Source organism: Solanum lycopersicum, chromosome 12 (genome assembly GCF_036512215.1).
Source record: "Solanum lycopersicum chromosome 12, SLM_r2.1".
NCBI classification, from domain to species: domain Eukaryota; kingdom Viridiplantae; phylum Streptophyta; class Magnoliopsida; order Solanales; family Solanaceae; genus Solanum; species Solanum lycopersicum.
This window is the reverse complement of record NC_090811.1, coordinates 4,322,796-4,350,795: the sequence shown is the minus strand read 5'-3', so window position 1 is coordinate 4,350,795 and position 28,000 is coordinate 4,322,796. Positions and strand designations below refer to the sequence as shown.

The 28,000-nt window shown below is 36.0% G+C and overlaps 3 protein-coding genes across 10 annotated transcripts; 1 reads left to right on the top strand and 2 right to left on the bottom strand.

The window, feature by feature from the left end:
- The first annotated feature begins 31 nt into the window (after positions 1-31).
- On the top strand, positions 32-10,282 carry LOC101253260 (vacuolar cation/proton exchanger 5-like). 6 transcript variants are annotated; one of them, XM_069292360.1, is made up of 13 exons: positions 32-247; positions 369-427; positions 1,915-2,178; positions 2,272-2,326; positions 2,693-2,721; positions 3,037-3,233; positions 3,362-3,574; positions 4,090-4,224; positions 4,702-4,818; positions 4,896-4,949; positions 5,559-5,675; positions 5,877-5,973; positions 9,765-10,282. In XM_069292360.1, exons 6-13 carry the CDS (start codon positions 3,090-3,092, stop codon positions 9,791-9,793), a joined length of 906 nt encoding a protein of 301 aa, XP_069148461.1. In that variant the 5' UTR covers positions 32-247; positions 369-427; positions 1,915-2,178; positions 2,272-2,326; positions 2,693-2,721; positions 3,037-3,089; the 3' UTR covers positions 9,794-10,282. The 6 variants fall into 6 exon arrangements, with proteins under 6 accessions (XP_069148461.1, XP_025884506.1, XP_025884507.1 ...); XM_026028721.2 differs by having other exon boundaries at positions 2,272-2,336; XM_026028722.2 differs by lacking the exon at positions 2,693-2,721 and having other exon boundaries at positions 2,272-2,336.
- On the bottom strand, positions 7,001-8,807 carry LOC101252960 (uncharacterized). 2 transcript variants are annotated; one of them, XM_069292361.1, is made up of 4 exons: positions 8,493-8,807; positions 7,773-8,122; positions 7,328-7,398; positions 7,001-7,225 (listed from the first exon to the last, which is right to left on the bottom strand). In XM_069292361.1, the coding sequence occupies exons 2-4, from the start codon at positions 8,105-8,107 to the stop codon at positions 7,194-7,196; spliced, it is 438 nt and encodes a 145-aa protein (XP_069148462.1). In that variant the 5' UTR covers positions 8,108-8,122; positions 8,493-8,807; the 3' UTR covers positions 7,001-7,193. The 2 variants fall into 2 exon arrangements, with proteins under 2 accessions (XP_069148462.1, XP_010314042.3); XM_010315740.4 differs by lacking the exon at positions 8,493-8,807 and having other exon boundaries at positions 7,773-8,167.
- A 2,350-nt stretch (positions 10,283-12,632) lies between the features above and the next one.
- Positions 12,633-27,471, bottom strand: LOC101262385 (flowering time control protein FPA). 2 transcript variants are annotated; one of them, XM_004251769.5, is made up of 4 exons: positions 27,160-27,471; positions 26,167-26,475; positions 15,149-16,380; positions 12,633-14,125 (listed from the first exon to the last, which is right to left on the bottom strand). In XM_004251769.5, the coding sequence occupies exons 1-4, from the start codon at positions 27,163-27,165 to the stop codon at positions 12,943-12,945; spliced, it is 2,730 nt and encodes a 909-aa protein (XP_004251817.1). In that variant the 5' UTR covers positions 27,166-27,471; the 3' UTR covers positions 12,633-12,942. The 2 variants fall into 2 exon arrangements, with proteins under 2 accessions (XP_004251817.1, XP_069148459.1); XM_069292358.1 differs by having other exon boundaries at positions 12,633-13,999.
- Positions 27,472-28,000: the final 529 nt, after the last annotated feature.

Below are 28,000 nucleotides of genomic sequence, written 5' to 3'. Positions count from 1 at the left end.
TGATCCATGAATAATCAACTATTTCCGCTATACCAACTGCCCTTTCAAACCACAAACTGTGCCAACTAACAAAGTACTACTAACTAACAACAAAAAGAGGAAATTTTGGAACCAAAAAAGAAAAAAGTTACCTACAAAAAAAATTTAATGAAAATCCCAAATTAATGAAAGAAAAAGGAAATTTTTTAAAGAAATTTGAAGATTTGTAATGTCAATGCACTGAAAATAAAAAAAATCTCTTCATTAGGTGCATTTTTTGTTTTTTAATTTGTTAGAAATGTGTATTCCTGTTTTAAGTTTTTTTTTTTTTGGTTTATTGTTGTTAATGGAACTTCTCTTTGTTTTTTTTTTTTGTTTTTTTTTTGCAGAGAAAGAACAATTAGTGGATGATCAATCAAATTTTCAAGGGGCAAAGGCCCATCTTGAAGTGAGTTTCTTTCTTACTTACTCTCAATAGATTAATATTGAACCATTAGATCCGTATCGTGTTTTCAGAATCACTACAAAAGGAATCGTTACATTTCGAGTTCGTATGAGAGAGATATGGTTTTTTTAGTGTGTATTGTCGTATAATGGAAGCCGCAAGTTTAGGTAAAAAGAACAACTAGTGTTAGAGATTCTTGAACTTTTACATGAAGGGAATGAGTGTTTTGATGGAATCGAATTCAGAATCCAAGTAGATTAGATTAAAACAAGTATGAGTTCAAATGAATGCGTTATGGAATGGAATCCGAGATTAAGTAGATTAAGTTAATGTAAGTATGAGTACAACCTTTTTCTCGTTGATTTAGGATCAATAGCAGTTCGACCTGAGGAAAGTGTGGTCAGATTCAGAATCCCCAATGTCTTGCCTTCTAATGCACCAACTTATGGCATCACTACCTTGTGAGATGGTTGAGATCTCTCTTACCCTTTACCCAGGGTCGGAGCTACCTTGTATGAAGGGGGTTCAACAGAAAATTATATTATTATACATGATTAAAATAAGTTTATATGCATATGATGTCGAACCTCCTTTGGCTATCTATTTCTACACATTTTGAACCCCCTTATTGAAAATCGTTGCTTCGCTCTACCTTTACTGGAAGCCTCGGATTTGAACCGTTATGCATGGAGGACCCTCTTGATGGGGAGCACTTCACGTTAATTGAGCATATATGGTGCCACTAATCTACGGATTAGTAGTCTAATGGGTTTTGAATACAGGATGCCTAAAGTAGCATGAAGGAAATATGGTATCAGATGCGGATTTAGGATTTGAAGTGTAGGAGTTCTGAAGTTCATTGTATGTATATATTCAGTGTATTTCTATTTAGATCAAAGTTACTAGGTTTTGTCAAACCCGCAATAATTCCCATGCTAGCTTCGTCTAACATGTCCTTAATGATTATGCAAGAAGGAAAGAAATGCACTTAAGATAATGAGAAGCAAATACATCGTTGATGGTTAGAATTGAGTGTATGAAGAATCAATGCTTTTTTTCCTTATCAGTTAATTTACTTCGTGTTTTTCCTTACCCTTTAATGGCATTACTATCTAGACTTGATTCAACATATTGTATATATACATACAATTTAAAATTGACCTATTTAGACTATGTAACTTTTCGGAGAAAGTGTATCAATTGACTCCACTTAGACAAGGGTAGCTCCGCACCTGCTTACTCTCATAAAGAATAATATCAAATCCTATCAGTTTTTTCCCTGTATCCTCGGCCACTCATTCACTATATCAAATTTGCATCCTTTGGAGATTAATCGAGTTGCTTTGTGTTCGTGTCTATTAACTTAACTCTTTACATGATCAAAAACTTTATTGTTTTGTATATGTATGATTGTCTCGGAGTGAACGGAAATATCTTTAATAGAACATGATTTGTCCTTCTTCATCACATCTAACGAAGTGACCTTTCAGATGGGATCATCAGATGAAAGAGCAGTACTTCAACTCGAGGATGAGAATCTTGTCAGATTAGAGCATTTTGATAGAAAGGCATCTTCTTTGGGCACCGTTCCTCAAAGATCTTCTTATGATCTCGAGGCAGATGATGACAGTCATAAAAGTATATTGTAAAGGATACGAAGGAACATTAAGATTTTTTTTTTCTCCAACAAGTTAAACATACTTGTACCTTGTGGCCCTTTAGCGATACTTGTGGATGAGTTAACTGATCAACATGTGAGTTGTTAAACTATTTTCGGACAAAAAAAAATTCTGCTCTTTATACGAGCTTGCACACTGACATTGTTTTCTTGTTGTTGAATATTTCAGGGATGGACATTCATACTTAGCTTGTTAGGCATCATTCCCCTTGCAGAGCGTTTAGGTTGGGCCAAGTAATTCTCTACAACCAATGTCTACAATGCGTTGCATGAGTAAATCATAACAATCAAAGAGGAATTGAGCGTATACCCGCAAAGACATGTCAGCATTTCTTAACATGTTCATACATCATGCATAGTTCTTAACCGTGAAATGGAAGTTCTTTTGAGCTATCAAGATCACACTTCTTTATCTCCGTCCTTGGATGTTTGCATAACATGGAAAGACAATAACTTCCTGATCTTCTTCTCCGTTTAATAATTTTTAACATTACACGTCGTATTTGGAGCATAAACATACTTGGTCTATTTATACTGTTGTACATTTTCAAAAATGTGACTAATACGTTTCGGTTTCATTCCTTGTATAGGCAGCTGGCTTTTTTTACTGGACCTACAGGTAGTCTTGTCTTTTAGTCGAGTATATGATATATAAAGGCATTAACTTTCTGTATGTTCTTTCTTTTGGTCTTTAAATCTTCTTTTTGGGATACCAATTTATATGTGTGACAAAATATGCTGATTTTCGTCTGCACCCTAATGGTAGAAGACATGTAAATGTTTATGTCATCTCATACTATATAGTATTTTCGTCACATATTAATCAAAGCGAGATAGAGAACGTAACTCTATCAGCCGGTTTCCCTTTTCCCTCTAATGGCACTCTATTTAGCCAATATCATCTCGATTAATCTGCAGTTAAAAACTTTTACAGTCGGAGGACTTCTAAATGCGACTTTTGGAAACGCTACAGAGTTGATAATATCAATGTATGCATTGAAAAGTGGAATGATTCGTGTAGTGCAGCAGTCACTATTAGGCTCAATTCTGTCCAATACTTTACTAGTGCTTGGATGTGCATTTTTTGGCGGTGGAATTGTTCATTCTAATAAGGAGCAGCTTTTCGACAAGGTATATTTTCATCACTCTCCATATATATGTGTTTTATGTATACCAGTAATAATTTTGTTTAAGCTGTATCATGGCCGAGGGATAACACTCGGATAATTAGATTTTTATTTTCAAATTTTCTTTGTTAGGGAACTGCAGGGATGAATTCGGGGTTGCTTTTAATGGCAGTTATGTGCTTGTTGTTCCCCGCTGTCCTCCACGTTACACACACTGAAGTGCATTTCGGGAAATCAGAGTTGGCACTTTCCAGATTTAGCAGCTGCATTATGCTTATAGCGTATGGCGCGTATCTACTTTTTCAGCTGACCAACCAAAAGAATCTTTACATGCCGATGGCCGAGGTTGTGGTTCTTCATTTTCCAGCACAGCTTTGTATAATTGGTGTTAACCTATACACGTAACTGTATGCTTATACAAAGTTCAACTTGGAATACTGAAGTGAAAGTTTAAAATGAAAAACTGGAAAAATGGTGATAGTTGCAGCCAAGATTTCTGAAGGTCGGAATATGCATTAGCCTAATTCTTTCTGAAGGTCGCATCTTGTCTTATAGTCGAAATACTCCAACTTGCTTATTCTGTTGCTTAGTGGACTATAATCTATCTAGTCTTCTGTTTTTAAGCTTCCAAAAGCTCGTAACATATTTGATCTTTATTCTCGTTCTTTCCACCTTGAAATCTTGCTATGTTTAGGCAAACAATGTTGTCTTGAGAATATCTAATGGGATTCGAGAAAACAAAAAATCCTATCTATGTTACTTTCCTCCTTTTTTAGTCCTTAAAGGCTGCAATGAGCTATACGTTTACGTCCAATCTTCCTTCGTGAATTTGTTCTTCTCTGAGTTTAGTACAATTTCAGGAAGAGGATCATATTGATGGAAGTGCAGATGATGAAGAAACTCCGGAGATATCGAAATGGTGGTCAATTTTATGGCTTTCTGTTATGACACTATGGATAGCTGTCCTATCAGAGTACCTTGTTAATACCGTAGAAGTAAGTGCATCCTTTTGCGGTTTTGCAACTTCGTGTTCTTTCTGCAGAAGCATCTAGCTTATCGAAAAATCGAGAATCTTCTTGTTCTTTCAAAATTTACTGTTATGAGATTTATATGATTGAATTTATCCAGGTTTTACTTTTTCTTAACTCGGCAAGAAAGGTCCTTTTATATAGAATATGTCAAAAAGGAAAAAAAGAAAACTATTTACAACTATGTTTCTCGGACTCTCCAAAAATGCTGCCTAACCTGTGTCGGATCCTCTGAATTTGCACTACTTTTGGAGGATCCAACACCCACACGTCGGCATTTTTGAAGAGTCCAGAGATATAGGTGTACAGAGATTCTACTCTACTTTTAGTCCTCTCTGCGTTAAACAACAAGAAAGTATTTGAACACACTAAGAAATGTGTTATTTTTTTTTTCTGTGTTCGTTGAGTCCCTCAAACAATAAACATATATGACAATGTTTTCAGGGAGCATCCGTTGCAATGAATATTCCTGTAGCATTTATTAGTGTGGTAGTGCTTCCCATTGTTGGAAACGCTGCGGAGCATGCCGGAGCTGTCATGTTTGCCTGCAAAGACAAGCTTGTACATTCTTCACCTTTCTTCCTTACAAAGCTAACGTATTGCAATCACCATCCCTCATTTACTTAGCATCTGTGCAGGATATATCTTTGGGAGTTGCAATAGGTTCATCAACGCAGATAGCCATGTTTGGGGTAGGTAATTAACATATCAGAGATTCTGTATCCTGAATTACGTCAATAAGGACTTAAATTATTACTTTTGTTCTATTTAATCGAGATATATGCATGTATCCCCCTAGCTGCTTTCATAGTTACATAAGACACTTCACTTGCTCATTTCTTATTTCAAGAAGGCACAATACATAAACATGCACTCAAACTTGGCCTCCATTGACAAGTAAAGCACTCTAATTTTCACAATGCACATCTAGACACCTCAACTTGTCTCCACTGTATCGGATGAACACTCCAACTTACAAATATGATCATCTAGACATCTCCAAAATTTATGTGCCATGTCAACGCAGGGTGTCCATGAAACACAGTGGGGTCTAGTTGAAGTGTTTAGTGTTCATTTGATACCAAGTTGAGGTGTCTCGATGTGCGCTCTCAAAGTAGTTTATGTACTATGCATTTCAAGAAATACAAAAAGTAACTTTTCGTTTCCATGTTTATCTCCTTTAGTATCCTGTCAAGTGCAAGTAAATGAAGAAAGGAAGATATTACCTGCGTTCTAATTTGACTGCTGTCTTTTTTCTGCTTAGTAGCTTATACCCGATTTCGACTGTTCTCTTGCTGCAGATCCCATTCTGTGTTGTAGTCGGATGGATAATAGGCTCACCGATGAATTTGGACTTCCAAATGTTTGAAACAGCTACACTTTTTATGACTGTCCTTGTAGTAGCTTTCATGCTGCAGGTATGCCATAATTTATCCTCTTAAAATAATGGTATATAAGAGTTCTTTCCAGATTTGAAGATTTTTTTCTCCTTTTCACCTCTTCATCCTTTTCATTTCCTTCTGTTTTGCTTCATCATGCAGTGTACATGAATGCTATTGGCGGAACATACATGTCATATTCTGCATCCTTGCAACTAAACAATATCTTTTTTTCTACAGGACGGAACGTCTAATTACTTTAAAGGGCTGATGCTCCTTTTCTGCTATCTGATAGTTGCAGCAAGCTTCTTTGTACATATAGATCCGGAGTCTATACGTAAGTTTCCTCCCTCGCTTCATACAATTATTATATGGTAGCTTGTGATATTTGTTGTATTTATGATTACTAGCATTGGTAATTATCTGTTTCTACTTACTAGCATTAAGTAATCAGATTAATTGAACATCTCTTCAGTTGTTCAATTAAATAAATACTCGACCATGTGAAATCTTGTTAGAACATATTTTTCGTCATGTGTGGCTTCCGTTTTTGACTTATGATGAGAAAAACCTTAAAAGTATCCATGTACATTATAAACCTCTTCCGCGACCTCTATATAACTATCCAAATATGTCGCCGCACAAGTGTCAGATCCTTCAAAAATGCACTACTTTTCGAGGATCGACATGCTCCTATTGACATCATTGAAGAGTCCGAGCAACATAGTTGGTTCTACAGCAAGTTGAACACTAACCAGGGATCATAGTAGAATTGGAAAGACAATACGTGTAATTGAGAGTTGATGCTTAAAGGAACTAATTTGATTCCCTCATAATGGAACCACTCAAAGGTTCTATGAATCTTTTCTTTTATGACAAGGAAAACCCGCAGCCGTTACCCTTTAGGTGCGAATAGGGTAAGGGGGCTCCTATTCAATAGCTCGTAAACCACATAGGAGAGGTAACCCAAACTAGGCAAGTCCGGTGCGACGAGCTTGACCCAGAAGGCAAACCCTTTGCTTTCGCTGGCAAGGGGTTTCGAACTTGAGACCTCCAACATGGAAGTCCCAAGCCCAAACCACTGGACCACCCCGAAGGGAATCTTAATCTGATCCTTCTATAGTTTCTCCTATTTTTTCTTTTTATGAATTTTGGTACATAGACCTGAATTCTATGTTGCTCAGATTCTCCAAAAATGTTGCCGCACCCATGTTGGATCCTCCAAATGTACACTATTTTTTTAGGATCCAACATGCACTCATCAGCATTTTTAAAGAGTCAGGCAACATAGCGTGAATTAAGTTTACATAATACTCATCGGACTGCCCTGACAGAAGCAGTTGTTGAAACTTGAAAACATAAGGAATGCAAAATCTGAAGGGATTTTCATTCATTAGAACTTGCACAGTTACAAACTTAGAAATTAACCCTTCCTTGAGAAACTGATCTAAAGAAACAAGAAAATAGAAAATAAACGGAATGCGGAAGGAAAAAAATAAACAGATGGTTATGAGTTCCAAGTAAATCTTCAATAAAAACATAATGTCGTCTTGTCCCTCAATATAATTCATTTTCTCTCAGTTCATCTCCTGAAAAGCAGAGAAATGAACAGAATATTAGTAGATGAAAAATGGTTTCAGAAAGTAAAACGTCGACTATGCAGTACCAGAATCACATGGGAGATGGCTCACCAAAATCCCTAGGCATCTTGCATTTATAACATTCTGCTCTACTGGCATAGTTGTGCATACCACATCCTAATCTGGCAGATATAAGAAGGAACTTATGTTAGCCAGCAGTAATTCTTGAGAACTTTTAATGCTTTTTTTCTTCTTCGTATTTTCGATCTCTTTATACAATGTAGGAATGGGATGAGCTCAGGAGCCACAGACGGAGTTATGATTTTGAGTTTATGTGTATTGAATTCTAAAAAAGATAGATTATTGGATTCTAGACAAATTATTTATACATATTAAGTGATACTTTAGACACAAACACGGGGTTTGGATCAAAGCTATTAGTTTCTGCAAAATCCAAGACGTGCTTGTAGCTCCGCCCCCTGAATTTATGAGGATTCATGTAGCCGACAAAAGTTATTTTACTCATAGATTGTTGTTAGAGTTGATGTGAACTAACCTGCTGCAAATCCAATCACCACTCTTCCAACCAGGACAAGCACTTGCATCATATCCATAACCTGTTGATGCTGTCATTCCCGTCCCGATGCCATAATAATTATTTTTTAAGGCACCACATCTATAACAGCTTGTTCTGCTTGCGTAGTTGTGTGTACCGCAGTTCATGGCACTGCAATACCAGTCTCCAGCTAGGACTTCTGTTTTGTTTAGTCCATACATGTAAACATCGGTTGTTGTTGCATATTTAGGACAGCTACATCGTTGGCAGGCATCCCGTTTCTTGAAATTTAAGTGTTGGCATGCAGCACACATCCAATCTCCTTCCATGCTCATTTTCTGTCCGTAAATCTGGAAATGAACATAAAAAGATTATGAGAGAAAATTTTAATATATGAGAAGCCAAATAGGCCATTGTAAGAGGCATGTAATAGGCCATTATAAAAGGCATGCAAAAGGCCATTGTTAGAGGCATGTTCAACAACCATTAAATCCTATCAGACACACATCTTTGAGGCTTCGTCTTTAAGAATTACATTTTTTCTTACTCATGAACAGACATTTCATTTTTAAAGAAATTTCTTTGCACGTAAATCGTGTATTGAAGGTGTAAGTTTTTGAAAAACTTGCATTAAAGACAGTAACTTTTTTGTGTAGAAGCTGGAACGCGAGGAAATTTAGTTCCATTATTAGATAATGAAAAACATGATGAATTCCTCACCTAAAAAGAGTGAAGGATTTGAAGAACTGAACTCTCGACTAGACGTAAACTTTGTTGGAGCTTGTAATTTTGGTGAATGGTCCGGGCCTCCGGGGAGGTTTATATGGGGGGGAAAACTCATCATTGGGTCCCAAAAAAGTTCCTTTTGATCTGTTTTGAGCTTTAGACAGTTTACTTAAATGGGATCCTCAAGATAGCACAAATGTTCGAAAAAAGATTTGGATGAACCTTCTACCTTCCTAAGAGACACATACAACCTTGTCGTATCAGGTTCATATGAATACAGTACTTACGATGCATAGTTTAAATTTATGGTTAAAATTCCATCAAAACTATATAAAATAATATATATGAACCAATAATTTTAGAAACACAATGAGTTCAATGCTAAGAACTTCAACTCATAGAGTTTAAATCCTGGATTCGCCTATGACTTTCATAACTTCTCGAGTCTAGAGTTACGGTTTCCTAAATTTGTCAACAGTTAACTTCATGCATTTGAAGCACTGTTTTATTGAGTATAGAGGTATGGTTCAAATGATGCTAACATCTCTCTTTTCCTAAATATTCTTCAATAATTTGAACTTTCTTTCTGGATTGGAAAAAAAGTAGAGAAAATTTAGGGAATAGAATCCTAAGAGACTAAAACAGTGATTTTTTTTTTAAAAAAAAATTGACTTTTTATCAACAGAGATGTTTAACAGAAAGGGCCACTAATTTGAAAGATAAAAGACATGATTAATTAAGAATTAGTTCTGGTTGTCTGGACCCTAGGAGATATGCCATGGAATTGAAACTACATAATTAATTTTACATGGAATCTGACCTTTCCAAAATAATGATAAATCTAATAGTAGAATACATTGAACGCGCATTTATGATTGCATTGCGTTTTTGGAATTGTTGCTTTGATTGAGTATGATATTGTAAAGATATGGCTCCTGACCCTAACTCAACCCCAAAAGCTAGCTCAGGAGGGGAGACCATCGGTCCATTTGCCAACTAATGTGGGACTTTTACCCACTCTGACACCCCCTTCACACCCAGGCCCGACTTGAGCATGGACAGGGAGTCCAAAGGGGATGGACCTGGCTCTTATACCATGTTTAGATCATGAGATGGATTTCGCTGGACCTTAAAGAAGTGGATTTGTTCGATCATGTTGGTTGTTGCAAAGACTTCATGTTGTGAAATAATGTTTGAGTTTTTTATCGAATACCTCATTTGATTCGGTTTTCATTATAATCCAATGTGTTGTATCTGACTTTGCAGAGGACAAGCCACAAAAACATATAGGATAAATGAGTGCTTTGGTGCTAAAGCTGAAGGCCTAACAAAGACTTGCTTGAGAAGAAGAGTCCCCTTTGACAATACTGAACAATGATTTTGATAAAGATCCATCTATCTTGTTATAGCTCAAGGTTTAGTTTTCTCCTAAGTTGCGCAAGACTCTTCATTTTGATGCCACACCCGTGTCAGATTCTTCAAAAATATACTATTTTGGGAAATCCGACACATACCTAATGACATTTTTTGAAGAGTCTTGAGCAACATTGGTTTTCTCTATCCAATTAATCGAGCAGCTAGCTTCTTGCTTTCGCAGTTTTGATATGCCTACGTGAGTTATTAGGCTCTATATATAGTATCAAGGATGATGATTGTTATGTTTTCTTTTTGCCTTAGAAATGGCAGGATGTAAGTATTATCAAATTAGATTGTAAGCAGAATGTAAGGTTCATTTTTCTAACATTATTAAAGCAGGATGCATTATTTTTGTCATCCCAAAGTGATTTATGATCTCTGAAACAAAATATTTGCATGGTGAAGGATATCATTTGTTGATTGGAAATATTATGTATCACATATACAAGATATTGAAAAAAATGCTATATATAATGTAAATAGGCTATTCAATGCAAGTATTAGTAGGTGTTTTCACGAATCTGTCACATTGAGACAATTTTACCGTTGGAAAAGAGGAAAGATAATTGCTATGTGTGAACATGGGACTTATAGTAACTTCTTTTTTTGTGGAAGTTGTGTCCTTACACTCAAATGACTTTAAAAGGTAATATTACAAGAATAGAGAAGTTTGATGTATTTTATCGGGATAACACATAAACGTGTTTTTTATGTCCTTTTATTTTTGGTGTAGACAAGTACACATCTAAATTTATATAGAATTGAACAAGTAGATAAACACATCCTACTGGAGTTCAATGTGGGATCCTCTGTGTACTACGTCATGTAGAATGTGTGTCATTTTGTTGCATTTCTTACAAGTTTAAGTGTTTACTTATCAGGTGAGGCCAAAGTAAAAAGTATATTTTATGCCAAGTTGTATGAACATTTTGATCAAAGTAGGGTTGTCCAAAATCAAACCGAAATCGATAATTCGAATTGAAAAAAGTTATTGGTTTATCAATATTGGGTTACTGTTTAATAGTTTTGATTCTTTTGGTTATCAGGTTATCGGTTCCTGACGGTTTGAGATTTTTTCTTAACGAATTAATCGATAATCTGATAGTAAATTAAATAATTATATTTGTACATTTTGTATGTGAAGTCCTACAAGTTTGGTTCCCTACCTTCTTTTTTTTTGGTTGTGTTAAAACACTTGGTTATTCTACAATGTAAAAGTATTTGCTTTTGAGCAAAATGTAACTTGTGAATTCATGTGGTTCATTTGGTATGTCACCTTGTTTCTAAGTGATTTTTAATTATTATTTTTTTGTCAAATCTTAATAGTTAAACCGACAACCGAATTGATAACGATAAAAAACAAATAAACCAATAACCGATTAAGTCAATATCTTAATTATTTTTCAACGATTCGGCATCTCTAAAATTAGATAACCAATAAACCAAATCAATAAACTTCAAAACCAAATTGACCGATATATAATCCTAGATCAAAGTCCATTTAATTTTGATTTTGATTCTTAACAAAGAGCATTAAAAAATAGGTGCCAAAAATGGATTATAGTTTCTATCGAGGAAAAAATTTACTCTCACCTGATATTTGAATTAGCTTTACAAGTATATGACACATCAAATCAATATAAACATTAACCTCAATATCACTAAATCATAATTTTAAGGGAAAAGGGTCTGATTTACCCCTGAACTTTATGATTTGGAGCAAATATACCCTCTGTTTAAAAAATGGTCCATATACGCCCCTGCCGTTATAGAAATGGTTCATATATACCCTTTTACTTAACAGACCAATATTTAATAAATTAAAAATTCATTTCTTTATGCTTTAATATGAGAAAATGTCACGTGGCTCTTAAAATACCCATCCAATTAATTTTTACCGACCCGACCCAATTGAAAACAAGAAAACCCGACCCACTCCCTTACCCATTTCAATCTATGGTCTCCACTCTCCCGTTCAACAAGAAAAATAATCAAAAACATATCAGTTTTGTTGAGCTATGGCTTATTTATATTCTTGTGAATGACGAATTATACGATGCTCATAAAAGTGGAAAATGATAAAATTGGTGAGGAGATTTATAAATGAGTGAGGTTATGTTTATCACTTCAAAAAGAGGAAAAAGAAGGTTGGGGAGCTGTATTTTGTCTTGATGCAGAGATGAATCAGTTTTGATTTTTTTTTCTTGTTGAACGGGAGAGTGGAGACCATAGATTGAAATGGGTTAGGGAGTGGGTCAGGTTTTTTTGTTTTCAATTGGGTCGGGTCGGTAAAAATTAATTGGATGGGTATTTTAAGAGCCACGTGGCATTTTCTCATATTAAAGCATAAAGAAATGAATTTTTAATTTATTAAATATTGGTCTGTTAAGTAAAAGGGTATATATGAACCATTTCTATAACGGCAGGGGCATATATGGACCATTTTTAAAACGGAGGGTATATCAGCTCCAAATCATAAAGTTCAGGGGTAAATCAGACTCTTTTCCCTAATTTTAATATGGTTCAGAATAAATATAGAAGTGAGTTTTTTCCCATGACAATATAGCTCCTACAATTATTTACTAATATTCAAGCTCCTATTTTTATAGCTTTAACCATGTTTATTTTATAGGAGACTAATCAAAATCATTGTCATATCCTTAGGAGACTTTCTAGGTTACCAAATCATAACTATATAGTTAAGGACACACACTTACATTCTATAAAAAATGACTATAGAGAAGCCACAGTTTTTTGCACTCAAAATCACAACTCCATGGAGAGCTATCCATTTGAATTAGTCTAGAACTACATATCAAACCATTTGTGGAAACCTATTGAATGACAAGAACAACAAGCACAACTTAAAAAGGTTTAAAGAGTGAGATTTGGAGGAACAGAATGCTGCAGTAGGTTTCTTAGCACTAGGTCAAGATTGAAAGTACAGCACGACGAAGACACGTCTTGCAATATATAAATGCATTCAAATAAATACAGTACTTATTGACCTTCTTTGGTATATATTTGTTCATGATTTACCCTGTTGAATTTGATGGAGTAGTGCTGCTGCCAACTGCAATGTTGCCTGCAAGCGTTTCTGTGGGTCTGTTTCTTCATCAGCTGCATTTTGCAGTTGGCCCACGTTCGTGCCATGCTGAAGCTCTCTTGGAGGTGGGCCTGGCAAACTCGCCATTGCTTGCTGTTGTTGCTGTACTTGACCAAACTGAGATGATGAATGATCAACAGGCTGATTGTTTGGGAATGAAAGATTCTGCTGTGGCCTGTATGAGTTGTCAGGCAGGTAAGCAGTGCCTGTTTGTCTAGAATCTTGTCCTGTTGATGCAACCCCCGATTGTCTCTGCTGCCCAAGAAGTGATGAGGTTAACAATGCAAGTTGTTCTGATTGAAAAGGTGCAGGTGGTGTCTTTGCCTCCGGGGGAGGTCTATTATTACCATTTGAATGGAAATTTGGAACTTCACCCCTATAGATGCTAGAACTTTCCTGCCCTGTACCAGGCATGGCCGGGTTATATCCCTGACCGATGGTAGGATCATTTCTGCCACTGGATGATTGTGAGATGATATTCTTGACACTAGGATTTTGGTTTTGCATATCATGGGAAGACCAGTTCTGTCCCATGGCAGGGTACTGCTGATTGACCATGTAATTATGCCTGTCTCCACTAAATGACTCAGAAAAGTTACCAGCTGGATGAAGAGAGCCTGAAAATGAAGCAGCTGGAGGTCCTGTATCTATCCCAGGGAACGATGTATTGCTGATTCCTGGTCTCTGAGTGGCTGCGTAAGATGTCAGTGCAGCATTAGGCCCAGAAGGCGATATCGGCTGGGCAAATGATGTCATGCCCTGGAAACCGGTGATACCAGTTTCATTCTTCTCAGAATGAGACCCAAAACCGGGAGCAGGAGGATCTAATCTTAAAACAACACCAGAGATGCTCAGTTTTCCTGGTACTTTAAGGACTTTCTCAGAGAAGTCAGAAGGAGGTACAAGAAACATAGTGGTCCTATCATCCAATTTAGCCACAGCAGCTCGCTGCTTCTCACCAAGATAATTCATGAATTCGCTGTAAAATGCTATGTCAGCATCAGTAGCTGGAACAAAGAAGACAACCCAAGAACCAGCTGCTTGATAGTAATGCTTTGCAAGCATGTCTAAACTAGTCCTTGCAGTGCAGTCCAAGTATACAGGTCTGCGGAATTGAACCATTGCAAATTTAAAGAAGGAAAAGAATTCGAGTTCTATTCGCAACATGTGGGATGAAAAGTTCTCAACCCAAGACAATAGCTCAGTTTTCACTTAAAGACTGTAAAACTTAAATCCCAAAAACCCTGTGAACAAATGTATGAGAAGACAAGACATTCATAATGCCTAAGATGAAGAGAGTTAAAACAAGTCTTGCAACGTAAGTATCGTTCGAGATCCTTCCCATGTACTTGATATCATGAAAAAAAATTCCCACTCCACACAACAGAAATGATGATTGTCCTCGAACGGGCAAGAAGGAGCAAAATTCAATCTCTGGATCTCCTTAAATTGAGTAAAGCTGAATATCAAATATCAGTTAAATACTATTCATTTTCCATCTCAGGATCCTAAGATAAGAAATGTACTAATCAAGAACATTCACTTCTACGTAACAGGGATGTAAACACTAATGTCTCCAACGAATACACTTTATCAGAGTTTTTTTACAATTCAATTTCAATCAGATAGAGGCATAATGATTTTATTTAACTTGAGCAAAGCCTAAATATTTGTTATTAAAGCATCAATCAGCTAAACTTTCACTGGTTAACAATACAAGTCTTGTATAAAGCTGCTCTAAAGTGATAGAGACCTGAATGTTGAGCTTACTAATCCAAATGTATAACAACATACCCAGTGTAATCCAAACATGTTAAAGTTAATTCAAAAGCACCTAGAGAAAGTGTTTAAGTTAACTCAAAAGCACCTACAGAAAACTACAACTATTAGTACAATATGAGCTCCATGAACTAGTATGATTTCATCAGTTATAGCAGAGTATATTGGATTGAGATATTTCTGTGATAGGAAGGGCTTCAACTCAAATGTCCAAAGCTGCAGTTCAAAAAAGCTTTCATTTCTAACTGAAGTAGCCTTCCAGTTTTTAGTTTCAACTTCTTGTGCACATTAGATCATAAATTAACGTCTATAGAACAATTAACTTTGCATAAAACATGTAATTACTTACAAGATCATCTCTAAAGGTTTGCCCACGGGAAAGCATCGAGCCCGACAGACGGCAGTTCCTCCCTTAGCAATAGTACCTTCCCATTTCCACTCACTACTCTTGGATGAGGCATGTGGTTCAGGAGTCAACCTTTTCTGCTCAGCTTTTGAAGCCAATTGACCAGAGCCCACCTTAAACCCGTCAAATCGTGAATTCCACCTGTCGTTCTCCTCCGGAAAAGGTACATTGGAGTTCATCATCCGCTCAGGAATCTGTCTATGAACAAGAGATCCAGAATCAAAGTTTTTATCAAGGACCTCAGCTTGGGGAAATTCAGGGTACCCCCTCTGTCTTGCTGGTTCCATATCATTGAAAGGATATTCTGGAAGCTCATTTTCAGGAAAATAGGAGCTGGTCTTCAGTTTCTTAGCTTCACGGAAGACAAAAGGATCCTCAGGCAAGTCCCATGAATCATCATAGAACGGATCTTGTCTAGGGAACCGCTGAGGAGAAAACTCACGCTCACGGATGTCTACAACTCTTTTCCTTGGAGGACTACGGTGATTGTAAGCACTGTCCCCATGTCCCAATTCAGAATCCAGAACAGGAAATCTCCTTCTATCATCTTCACCAACCCATGCATTACCCTTTCTGCCAAAACCAACATGACGAGAATCACCAGGATCCATATCTGAGTTGAACCTTGGAGACCTCATGCCATGATCTCGAGGAGCATTACCAAAGTCCCTATCATGTCGAAGGTTCTCAGAAGAACCAATGTGCCCATATGATCTCAAATGTGAGGATGGTGAATCATTCGTTGGGCTCCTTTCCTTGTTAGAGGTTCCAGCTTCCGCCCGAGCAAAACAAATATGTACTCGAGGATTGTCAAATAAATTTCCTTGTAATGTTTCCTTTGCCCTGCAAGCTGCCGTCACATTCTTGTATTGAACAAAGGCATAAGTTCTACCAGGAAATGCAGTAATCCTATCTATCTGTCCAAATGGGGAAAAGGCTTTTCGTAATATGAATTCATCTACTTTCAGTTGTGCAGGAAACCCAATCCACAAAACCTCACTGGGTTCTCCACCCTTATCATCTAACCTTGATTTGTCTGGATATGGTGGAAGGTCAGAAGTAGAGTGGCGAGTCCTCAAATCCCTTTGTGAAAGTGGAGATCTTCTTATCATGGGACGGTCATCTCGACGTGGAAAATACTCTTCATCCCGTGGTGGTGCTGGTGATGATTTTTCCTGGGATATAAAACCATAGTTAGAGCAGAACTGTCGCTATTTTTTTTGATAGATTTTTAGATTAGAAAAGAAAAAAAAGAGGTGAATTTGCTAGCATGTAGATTAACTTTCACCAGAAAGTAACAACACATATGGGAAATTGCTGTATCAACGCTAAGAAGTAAAACACCAAAAAGAAGAAACCTGTGACCTACATTAAGTATCAATCAAAACCCTCAAAATTGAAACTGGTAGTTGTTCTTGAAGAAGGGCTTTCTTTTTCTAATCTAGTTACTAGTGTACACTCTCCAATGCTGTAACACTACATTATCTTCATGAAGGTACTCTGACTACTGCAGCAAGAATCTGGACGTAAGATGTTGAAGCAGACACATACAAAAAAAAACATACACATGTATAGGATAGGACAAATGCAATCATCTATGTAGAATAGTCTAACTACCATTTAAACAAAGTTGGGAGCAGCCTAACTTCCAGGATCATATACTTTACAAGTGCAGAAATGAAGTCCTTTAGGAATAGCGTAAAAATATTATGACTCTAAAAACGAATGCGCTGCAATTAATGGACCATCTCTTTTAAAGTACAAAGACAAAAAGAAAAGTTCTAACCAGTGAATTAAGATCTATCATAACATAAGCCAAACATTCTTCTGGTAGAACAAATGCAAGATATTGTTGATGCAGAAGTGAAGTAACTTCGCAATTTTCCACAGACAATATAACCAATTCTTACAAAAGATATGATATGAATACACACACAATTTTACTTGTGAGATTCACTCACATGCAGCTTTCAACTACCTCTCTGATACTCGACTAATCAACTTACTGGAAAATTGCTAAAGCACAAGTTTATTGCTTACACACAAGCCACAGAAGTGTTCATGCATTTCGAAGAAGACAAAACCCAACAACATTTATCTTATATTTTAGCCCTAGATTATCATGAAAGGAAGCGCTAGAAATATTTCAAGTTACGGGACAGCAACGCATCCTCTGTAGACATATTGAAGGCACAAACACTACTTCAAAAGCATATACTTTGAATACCTTAAACTTAAATACCTACTTAATCTTCCCTGGAGTAAATCAATAGTGCAACTTGGATAAATACCTCAGAAGAAACTACTCAGCTAAGCATTTTATTGATAACAACCACCTGCACTAAACTGAAACGATCTGTCGGAGAAGGCCAAAGGGAGCGGGAAAAACAACTATGAAAACCACTTTTTCTCCCTTGCTGTGTGAAGCAATAGTTATGTCAAAATCCAACAATGAAAAAAGGAGTCAAAGATCAAGACACTAGGTAATTTCTTCTCAGAGGATTTGGATTGACTGCAGTCCGCAATGGTGGTAGTGGTTGATACTGGCGGAGAAGGTACCCAATGGCAGTGACGGTGGTGTTGATGGCAATGATAAATTATAATGGTAGATTGTAGATGTGACAACGAGTAGCAGTAGTCGCTGCCTCTGGTGGTTGTGAGGTGGTTGGTGGTGGCGGCTTGTGTTTTGGCGATGTGGCTGTGATGGAAAAGGAGGTGGTGGCCGATGGTTATGGACAAAGTGATGGTAAAAATTATCCACACAAAAATACCTCTTAAAAATATTACAACCTTGTTTAAGATCTTACTGTTGCGACCTATTCAGACCAAATAAGTGTAAAAATCTTAATGTAAACAAATGCACTTAGGGTCATTTGGTTGCTGAATAAGAAACAAGTTAATCATATATTAATTTTCTTATTTGTATGATATTTGGTAGGTAGATAGAAAATAAGTTATTCATGTACAAAATTAATACGATGTTTGGTTGAAAATTTAGAAACCCATGTCCTATTTCATGTAGGATAGAAGGTGGAATATCTAATACATGTATAAATAATCCCTACATAACTAATACCTGCATAAAATAATATATAGATTCACTGATAAGTAATCTCTACATTACTAATACATGTATAACTCTAACCAGATGACAAACGATAACCCCTTAATGACGTAAGGTCTGAACCATTCAGATACAACCTTCCATTAAGTGCAACCAAATGAGGCCTTAGAAATTCATATCGTGTTTTGATTGAAACTTAAGTTGAAAGAATAGAGTAGTCCTCCCTTTGGATTTTGGAATCGAATGACCTCATCTGTAATTAAAAATCAGACTCCATATTCAATATTGTCTCACCTCTCACCTCTATACTCTCTTCCCCCTCGTGTCTTTGAGAGCACATATTTTGCTCAAAACTTAATGCATCAAAAGATAAATTAGCCCGCTCTCAAATGTGTCTTTTTTGGTTATTCAAGAGTTCAAAAGGAGTATTATTTTTTTTATAAAGTTAAAGTTGTATTCCTCGGCATTAAGGGTATGTTGGCTACCTCCAAAAAGTTACAAGCTAAAACCATAATTAAATTGATCCTAGGAAATCTACCAACTGTTCTACTACTTCTATACCCTCTTCTTTACACCAAAAAAACAACACGAGTATTGTTACTACTCACCTGATATTTGTCTAGACTTTATGTCATCCAATGTCATATTAATTGAGTCTCAATCTTACTTTACATCTTCTTCAGGTCATTTTGATATATTTGAGCACTCAATGATACCGATTTTTTGAGGAATCACGTTGTTTCTACATCTTGATCCACAGTGCCACCGCTCGTGACTTATCATCGGCATCCGCATCTAGCATTAGGCCTAGATGATTCGCGTCTTGTGTTGGACCCTGTACATACTATAAACTTGTTTTCTCCTAATGAATTGAGCACACTCAAGAAAAGGTAGTCCACTCATAATACTAACCCCACAATACCTTTGAAAGTTATCATCGACTGTCATTACCCCATCATGTTGTTGTATCAAAATCGTCCTCTATTTCCATCCCTAAATCTACACGTGAAGTACTTTCTCATCCACAATAGCGACAAGCTACAATTGACAAGATATCTATTTTACATGCGAATAGTACTTAGGAGTTTGTTCATCTTCTTTCAAGTAAATTTATTGTTGGTCGTCGTTGGTTTATGATGTCAACAAGTTGATCGGCTTTAGGCTCGCCTTGTTTTCAAAGGTATATTCCGATATATTGGGTTTATATTACAATGATACAATGGAATACATGTCACCTCCCACCATCATTAGCCTCTTTATCAATTGGACATCAAGAATGTTTTTCTCCCTGGTGAACTTGATAAGGAAATTTATATGTAGCAACCACCTTGTTTACATCTTGGACTCAAATTGCCAACAACAAAGAATGTTTTGTTTATCAATGCAGAGACAACAATGATTAGAGCTCCTTATTCAGGAAAAACTTGCATGACTGCAACTTAATGATCTATTCAGTCTACTAGCCACCCTAGCAGATTCCATGAGTGAAGAGCTACATTCAGACAAAATGGTTCGGGGAAACTCCAAGCAAGGGCATTATGCAATCAAAGGCAACCACTACCTCATGTGCTCACAGAATGGATTGTTGGACAAAACACCATGGAAGCATGTTGGGAAAATCACACTCCCACTAAAATTAACATGTTTCATAAAGCTTGCGCTAACTGGTGTTTTTATTACACAAGATTATCAATCTAAGAAAGTTAATCCTAGTCATCAGATGTTATATGTGTCATCAAGCTTCAAAAAATGCCAATCATGTTCTTATGCATTCTCCAGTTGTAACAGATATCTGGGACTGTTTCCTTTCTTCTTCTTTTTTTAGTCTACATTAGGTCTTCCCACATCCATCAAGGAAGCTTATTCTAGCTAGATCTTTTGGAAAGTTGATAACGGCATCAAGAGGATTGGGAGAATGATTACAATAGTAATTTGTTAGTGTGTGGGATAAAAGAAATCACAAATCTTTTGATGGTGTCTCAGCTTTGAATCACTCTTAAAAGCTAGTTGCCTAGTTAACTTGTTTAGCGGAAATATTTTGTCTCCTCTAAATAATGTTTATACTTTTCTAGATTTTGTTAGATCTTTGATTCTAAGCATAGGAGTTAAGATCTTGTACGGGAGCTAACTCTCTAGTTCACTTTTGCTGATAGCATAAACCTAACGTTCTTAAGTAACATATGTTTACTTCATTAAAAAAAAAAGTAGCAACCACTTAGTTTTGTTGCTAAGGGGAAGTCGTAGTAGCCCGTTATGTCAATTGCAACAGCCACTCTATAGTCTAAAACATTCTCTAAGTTTGGGAAGTTCAACATAGTATATTCAGGAGTTTGGTACGACGCATATTGAAGTTGATCATTCTGTGTTTTATTAGCATCTGCTCCAAATCTATGTACTTAGTTAGTGCTTTATGTTGACGATAACATTGTCATCAGTAATGATCAAGATGATATCACTAATTTAAAGCGACGTCTCTTTCAACATTTCTAAACTAAAGACCTCAGTATTCTAATACATTTTCTAGGTTTTGAAGTTGCTCAGTCCAAATAAGGTATTATTATTTCACAATAGAAGTATGCTTTGGACATTCTAGGAAGACAGGAACAATGGATGTAGAGCCATTGACATATTTGAATGCTAAACTCCTGCCAAGACGGGGGGATCCACTTAGTGACCCCAGAAGGTATAGGTAGTTGGTTCGTAAGTTGAATTATATTATCACACCGTGACTAGACCTGTCATTACTTTTCTTAAGAGTCAAATTATGGATTCTCTCTATGATAGCCAATGGGTTGCCATAAGTAGACTGTTGGGTATACAAATGCTGATTGGGCAAAATCACCTCCTCATAGATGTTCTAGAACTACAATTTATTTTATTTTATGATAACGGAAACCGGCAGCCGCTACCCTTTGAGTGCGAATACGGTAAAATCATGTTTCTATGCAATAGCTCGCAAACCACATAAGAGAGGTAACCCGCACTAGACAAGTCTGGTGCAACGAGCTCGACCCAGAACCCAAACCCCTTGCTTTCCCTGGCAAGGGGTTTCGAACTTGAGACCTCCTACATGGAAGTCCCAAGCTCAAACCACTGAGCCACCCCAAAGGGTATTCTACAAGTGAATATTGTGTTCGAGTAAAAGGTAATTTGGTGTTTTAGACGAATAAGAAATAGTGTCGTTGCTCAATCTAGTGCAAAAGTTGACTATCAAGCAATAGTTGCAGCTAGGGCAAATCAAAATCAAACCGAAACTGATAAACCGAATCCAAAAAAAGTTATTGATTTATCAGTATTGGATAATTGGTTTAACAGTTTTGATAATGGTTTTGATTTTTTTTGTTATCGGGTTATCAGTTCTTAAATAGTTTGAGGGTTTTTCTTAACGGATTAACCGATAACCGGATAGTAAATTAAATAATTATATTTATACCATTTTGCATATTAACTGCTTGACTTAGAGTTCGATTTCCTACTTTTATTTCTAGTTGCCTCAAACACTTGGTTATTCTAATGTAAAAGTGTTTGCTTTTGAGCAAGATGTAACTTGTGAACTCATGTGCATGGTTCATTTGGTTTGTCACCTTCGTTTCTAAAGTGATTTTCAATATATTTTTACAGTCAAATCTGAATGGTTAACCGATAACTAAAATGATAATGATCAAAAACCTATAACGAATTAACGATAAGTCAATATTTAATAGTTCTATAATGGTAGCATCTCTACAAATCGATAACCAATAAGTCAGATCAATAAACTTCAAAACCCAAACCGACCGATACACAGCCTAGTTATAGCAACTTGTGAGCTAGTTTGGATTAAACAGTTGCTTAGAGAACTAAAATTCGAATAAATTGGATGGATCGAACTTGTGTGATAATCACGTGGCTTTTTATCACATCAAATTGAATATTTATGAGAAAACTAAAGCACATTAAGATTGACTGTCACTTGTCGAAGAAAAGATACTCTCAGTAATATTGTTAGAAAATTTGTGAAATAGAGTGATTTGCAGTTGGTTTTTACCAAGTCTCTCAGTAGTTCCTATATTGAGTTACATTTGTAACATGCTTAATACATATGACTTGTATACACCAACTTGAGGGGAACGTTAGAATATAAATAGGAATAGGATTTGTAGAAAGTATTCCTGTGGAAAAGGATGGTAGCGCAATGTCTATAAATAGGCTCAGTGTAATGTAGACAAAAAAAATTCAATAATATTTTCTCTAAATGAATTTTTTTGCCACGTACCATTTAGTAATGACAAGGAACTCTTCTAGACATACTACCAAATGGACATGGAAGGTGTATTTTATGAGAAATTTTTACACGATTGTGGTTATTAACAAAATTACCTTAGTTTGCCAAAAAAACGAAGTACAAATGGCTATGTAAGATAATCTGGAAACAAAAAGCTCTAGCAAGGTAGCATGTTTTGGATGGAAAGGATAGATGCACATCGAACTTGCTTGATAAAGGAAAATTGCAACAAAAAATTAGAGGCTTAAATTTATCAGCCGATCTAACAATATCTTTCTCAAAAAAAAAAAAAGAACTTAGTAATTGGTGTTGCTTATGTAATGAGAACTCGGAAATTGTGGATCATTTCTTGACATTGTAAATATGCCTAGCAGATTTTGTGATTAGTCATCAGCTGTCCTGCAAATTTTGGTTTATGTTCTGAATCTATATGGGATTCAATAGGCAGTGCAAGGTGGGATCACTAACGCCTCAAAGAAGTTAACAAAATATTCATGTTATCAAGTTTTGCAAATTTATAAGCATTATTTTGAGATCACTAATGCCTCAAGACCCCAATCTCGTGGGAATCAGCTGGAATCATCTGCCAAAGCTGGCCCCACTGCATTGTGAGAGTTAGACAGCCTAAATACAAAGGTGGAATACAATACTCCAGCTGATAGCAGATCCATTTACTCGTTCCTAGATTGAGATGCTAATTTGAGGTAGAACAGACAAGTTTGCAAGACTATGGACATAAAGTTGGCATGCCCTGAAGCTAACTTCACATAAAATGGATAAGATTCAGGGTGCCATAAAAGCAAAGTAGAATCCGAGCATCCAAACAAAGTTTGTAAATATTTCAAGAAAGCTGGTTAAAATATGGGAGAAACAAGCTTATGTTTAAGGATATAATTTTTGCATGCTGCTACATTAAGGGGTAAGATTTTTATTAAGTTGAGGGATATGAAGGGAGCAAGCTGAAAGCATTTTCTGGTACGCAAATAAGAGAACGCTTCACTTGAAAAATACATATAAATGGATCGCCTTTCTAGAAGAAGCCAACAGAATTAGGAGCAACTTGGTTATAAGCACTGATAATACTGACAAAAAGTTATATTTCAGCCATTTACTGGCTGGTATTTGCATCTAGATAATGTTGGCAGTTGTACAATTTTCTGACTTGAAAAATTATTCTTCTAAACATAGCCCAATTATCCAACTCATCAATCTAACTTCTATAATTTTATTTCAGAAGCGAAGGGTGTTAGCCTCAAGACAGGTACTCTCTAAAGAAACAGATCACAGTACACCAAATAGATAACTGTGTCACAAATTCAATGCATTCAAGTAGGGAACGTGTGAGAACTGCTGCTTATTTTACATCAATGACCACCAGTAATTCAGATCTAGTGTGTGAATTTGTTGCATGATAGAATGAATCCTGAACGAAAACCGAGAAGTCTTTCTTATCTAGAGGGTGCTTCAGCTGAGAGCTATTTTTTTATATTGGTAAATTGTGCTTCAGCTGAGAACTATCAGTTCAAGTGAGGGATGTTTTTGTAGAATGTCATGGACCATAAACTTCAATTTGGACACATCATTCACAGTTGTGGATGGTCTTTTTACTACATTAATTTTCTCTTCTTTTTTTTTTTGAAATGGTTATATTACAGATGTTATAAATCAGCACTACGGAGGAGTTGCTACATTAAATCATCTCATTAGATGCTTATTTAGTCCAAATATATGGTTGAGAATGAGAATCATTATCATTAGGAGTGTTGCAATGTTAATCCTCAACACCATAACAATTTAGGAGATTGGGATTTACTTTGTGGACTGAACTCTAAAAAAAATATCCTCCACATCTCATCTTAATTTGGTTCATTTATTCAAAAAAGGCAACAACCCGAACTCTATGGATAAAATCAGGTGTACTTCCACTTTTGTGGATTTCGAATGCACCTCACCTGAGATCTTGCTTGTGAAGGACTTCCGTGCGATGTGAGATATAACTCATAGGAATTTATTTAATGGTATTGCCATGATAAAAGTTGTTTGAACTGATCACAACAACCAAGTAACCAGGCAATTTCAGAAAAAAATTGGTGATGTCTGATAAGTCTGATATTAATAACCTTAACAAAAAATGTACCACACTGTGCTGATGTAATTTTTACTGAAGATAGCAGTAAAATATAGATGGTTAGATTCTCATCTCTTGAGAAGTAACAGCCCTACATGATGGTCCTTCAACACCAACTACGTGCCATATAGAAAGGTCTTAGCAATAGGTACTCCGGCTATAAGAGGATCTAACTTTGATGGTTTTAATCTCACCATATACCACAAGCTGCATATATTGTTGCCTTTGCAAAAGCAACTGAGGATAAAAAGGGAACCGAGAAGAACACCCCTTCATCGATACCATCTTTTTGCTTTGTCGTGAAAACTGATAAGTAATGATTTCAAAATTGGAACAAGCACACTATCTCAATAACATTTCAAGAATAGTGCTCTGCCTTGGGAACAAATTGTCTCTTCAATGCATATGAATGTGAAAGAATCATGTGCATTCCAACATTGGCAAATGTTTATATAGTGCTGTGGCTGCCCCAGTATGAAGTTTGTGAGGTGCTACCTAACGTTATCCTAGAACAGAAGTAACCATCTGTGATAAGGACTTAACAGATAAATGCTGTCACTGAAAAAGCTTGTATGGTACACGTCTATAGCAGCACTAAGCAGCTGGAGATTGATTGAAGAGAGTATCTGCCTGCTATTTACAGCATCCGACAGACTGACACCTGCATCTATGCTCTCAATGGTTATTAATTAAGAGGTGCAAGAGGAATGCATAGCCCGATATACCCATGACTCTAGCGGCATTTTATAATGATTGAGTACAGATATTGCTCGAGAAAGGAGTTCGCATCCTGATAATTGATTTTGAAAGCAACAGAATAAAGACACCGAAATGGAAGGAGTTGGTGCAACTTCTACTCAGATCATACATAACTTGTGGATTGAAGAGCAAACTTGATGCGGAGTAAGACTTCTCATGAAGCTTGTGATATTTCTCGTCACTACACTACCCTCACAAACTGAGGCTACACGATCGCTTGGGGAGAAATATATAAACACGTTCTAATTTCACATTTGCTAAGTCACTGCCACATCCTACAATTTGCAATAATTTTGAAATTTAATCTGCTGAATTTTGTGGAACTGTCTTTAGATTCTCCATGTCTTCGTCATATTTCTTTCTTTTTTGATTTGATAATATTTCCCTTAGGTTTCAGATGATTAAATGTTTGACCGCTTAGGCCAACCATTATGATTCTTTCTTTATTTTTATTTTTTTTTGGAACAAACAACCATCTGTTATAATATATAGTGGTAGTTAATAAATCTTATGACCTCAACGATACTGAGTGAAAGCAGAGAGAATGGCAAAAATGGAAGATCAAGATCCACATTAAACTTGGATAAGTGCATTGATATTAACAGCAGACGTTTAAGAGTAAGAGAATGCATCTCATAGAAACTTTCTAGGGAAAAATATACTACTTTCATGTGTACTGCCAAAAATTCTCTATGAGAAGACGATAATGTCACAAGGAAAAGCAGGCAAAGGTTGACAAAACTAACCGCCTTTGTAAACTCAATCCTAAGTGGATTTCCAGCAACAACATAACCTTGGAGATGTCTTATAGCAGCAAAGGCCCCTTCCACATCTTTAAAATTAATGAAAGCATAACTGCGACCTGGTTGAAATGCTACACGTTCGAGGTCCCCAAAACGTAAGAAGTGACTGGCCAAGGTACTTTCTGAAAGACTATGAGACAGATTCCCAACCCAAAGATGTCTAGAAGGAGGATTTTCACGACCCTGATGGCTCTTCTCTTCAGATCTGGGAGGATGGTCCCTGCGATGTCTGTCTCTCCCTCCTCTGCTAGTCTGCATAAGAACCATATAGAATTTGTCAACCAAAATTGCATGAAAATTACTCTAGGAATGAAACGTCCCCAAATTGAACCAACTAAACCCCAATATTCACCTTACGAAACCCTATTACTCTGGGATTGTAGGGTTACCTGCTGTAGTAAATAGCATGTAAAACATACTCAGACAGCACAAAAGAAATTATACTAACATCAAATTGAAAGTTCAATTACAAGATAAACAAATAAACAATTAGACATCCAGATTGAACATTTAGCAAACAGAGACATTTATACTGTATATCGAAAAATGACATTAGAGAGACAAGTAAAGGTTGCTCCTTGGGAATTAGATGGTTCTATGAAGTACACAGTAAAGACCAAATACAAGGGAAAGACTGCATATGGTGCATGCTCACTCTCCTCAACACCCTCCCCTCACTAGCAAAAGCGTAAATCCTTCACACAAATTCCAAAAGAGTAAATCCTTCTAACAGATTGACATTTAAAGCTCAAAATTGTTCCACTGATCAGATTAGCAAATCCATTGAATGTAAAGTCAAGATTTTTATGTGAGAAATCAACTTTCCCCCAATTTCGACGGATAAACAAAGAAAAAAACCACACAGAATCGCAAAAAAAACTGTGAAGCGCCATCACCAGTAAATATACAGAAAACTCAGCAAAGAAATCAACTTACCGACATCTAGCGATTGGAAGTAACTTCAGAGAATTGCAATTAGGGCTTGAAATTCTTGTAAGAGAGAACACAAAATGAACAGATTAGGGTTTGAGTATGAGATAAACCACCGGCGGATCGGACCAAGATAGATGGGTCATGTATTGGCCCCCTTTTGGAGCAATCAATATAAAATTATATTATTACATAGTAAATATCCTTTTTTATTAATTTTCTAAAAAAGAAAAAACATTAATATAAAATTGTTTTCTTATTTAACTACAATTTTCATCTTATTATATAAAATGTATTTAAGATAAAATACAATATTTTAGAATTTGAATTTCCTAATGAATAAAGATCTTATTATAGCCTCTATATACCTTTCTACCTTTATTTAGTGCAATCCATTTATTTTTTCTTAGAATTTTGCAATTAGTATATTCAATCTTCTTTTGTGTTTGGTTTAGATTAAATAAACTCTAGAAGATGGATGTGCATGTTAATTATATATATAATATAGAACATACAATGCAGCAACATAAATAAAAAGTCATTAAAAATAGGTTGAATCAGAGATTAAGCTAGTCAAGTTGAAGATCCATGAAAAATGAATTGGGATTTGGTTGAATGAGTTGAGATTGAGATTAATTCAATTTTATATTATCTTGAATTCAGCTTGTAAAATTATAAACGATTTGACTGGATCACTTTTGAGCTCATTTTGACAATCCTAATATAATAGAATTGGAAGAATATCATATTTTTTTAAATAAATTATACAGAGGCGAATTTAGATGGAGATTTGGTGATTCAAAAGAACAAAGTAATTTTTTCATAGGACAGATATTTGTATTAAAAA

What these genes read in the sequence shown, in the direction of transcription:
- LOC101253260 (XM_069292359.1), top strand. Translation starts at nt 2,979, where the DNA reads ATGGCACTCTATTTAGCCAATATCATCTCGATTAATCTGCAGTTAAAA. An exon ending in AGGAGCAGCTTTTCGACAAG is followed by an intron (nt 3,234 to 3,361) that starts GTATATTTTCAT and finishes TTTCTTTGTTAG; the next exon opens with GGAACTGCAGGGATGAATTC. An exon ending in TATAGATCCGGAGTCTATAC is followed by an intron (nt 5,974 to 9,764) that starts GTAAGTTTCCTC and finishes CTGACTTTGCAG; the next exon opens with AGGACAAGCCACAAAAACAT.
- LOC101252960 (XM_069292361.1), bottom strand. Translation starts at nt 8,107, where the DNA reads ATGAGCATGGAAGGAGATTGGATGTGTGCTGCATGCCAACACTTAAAT. An exon ending in GGTGATTGGATTTGCAGCAG is followed by an intron (nt 7,399 to 7,772) that starts GTTAGTTCACAT and finishes TATATCTGCCAG; the next exon opens with ATTAGGATGTGGTATGCACA. An exon ending in CAAGATGCCTAGGGATTTTG is followed by an intron (nt 7,226 to 7,327) that starts GTGAGCCATCTC and finishes TCTGCTTTTCAG; the next exon opens with GAGATGAACTGAGAGAAAAT.
- LOC101262385 (XM_004251769.5), bottom strand. An exon ending in GGATTGAGTTTACAAAGGCG is followed by an intron (nt 16,381 to 26,166) that starts GTTAGTTTTGTC and finishes TTTATATCCCAG; the next exon opens with GAAAAATCATCACCAGCACC. An exon ending in AAACCTTTAGAGATGATCTT is followed by an intron (nt 14,126 to 15,148) that starts GTAAGTAATTAC and finishes TCAATTCCGCAG; the next exon opens with ACCTGTATACTTGGACTGCA.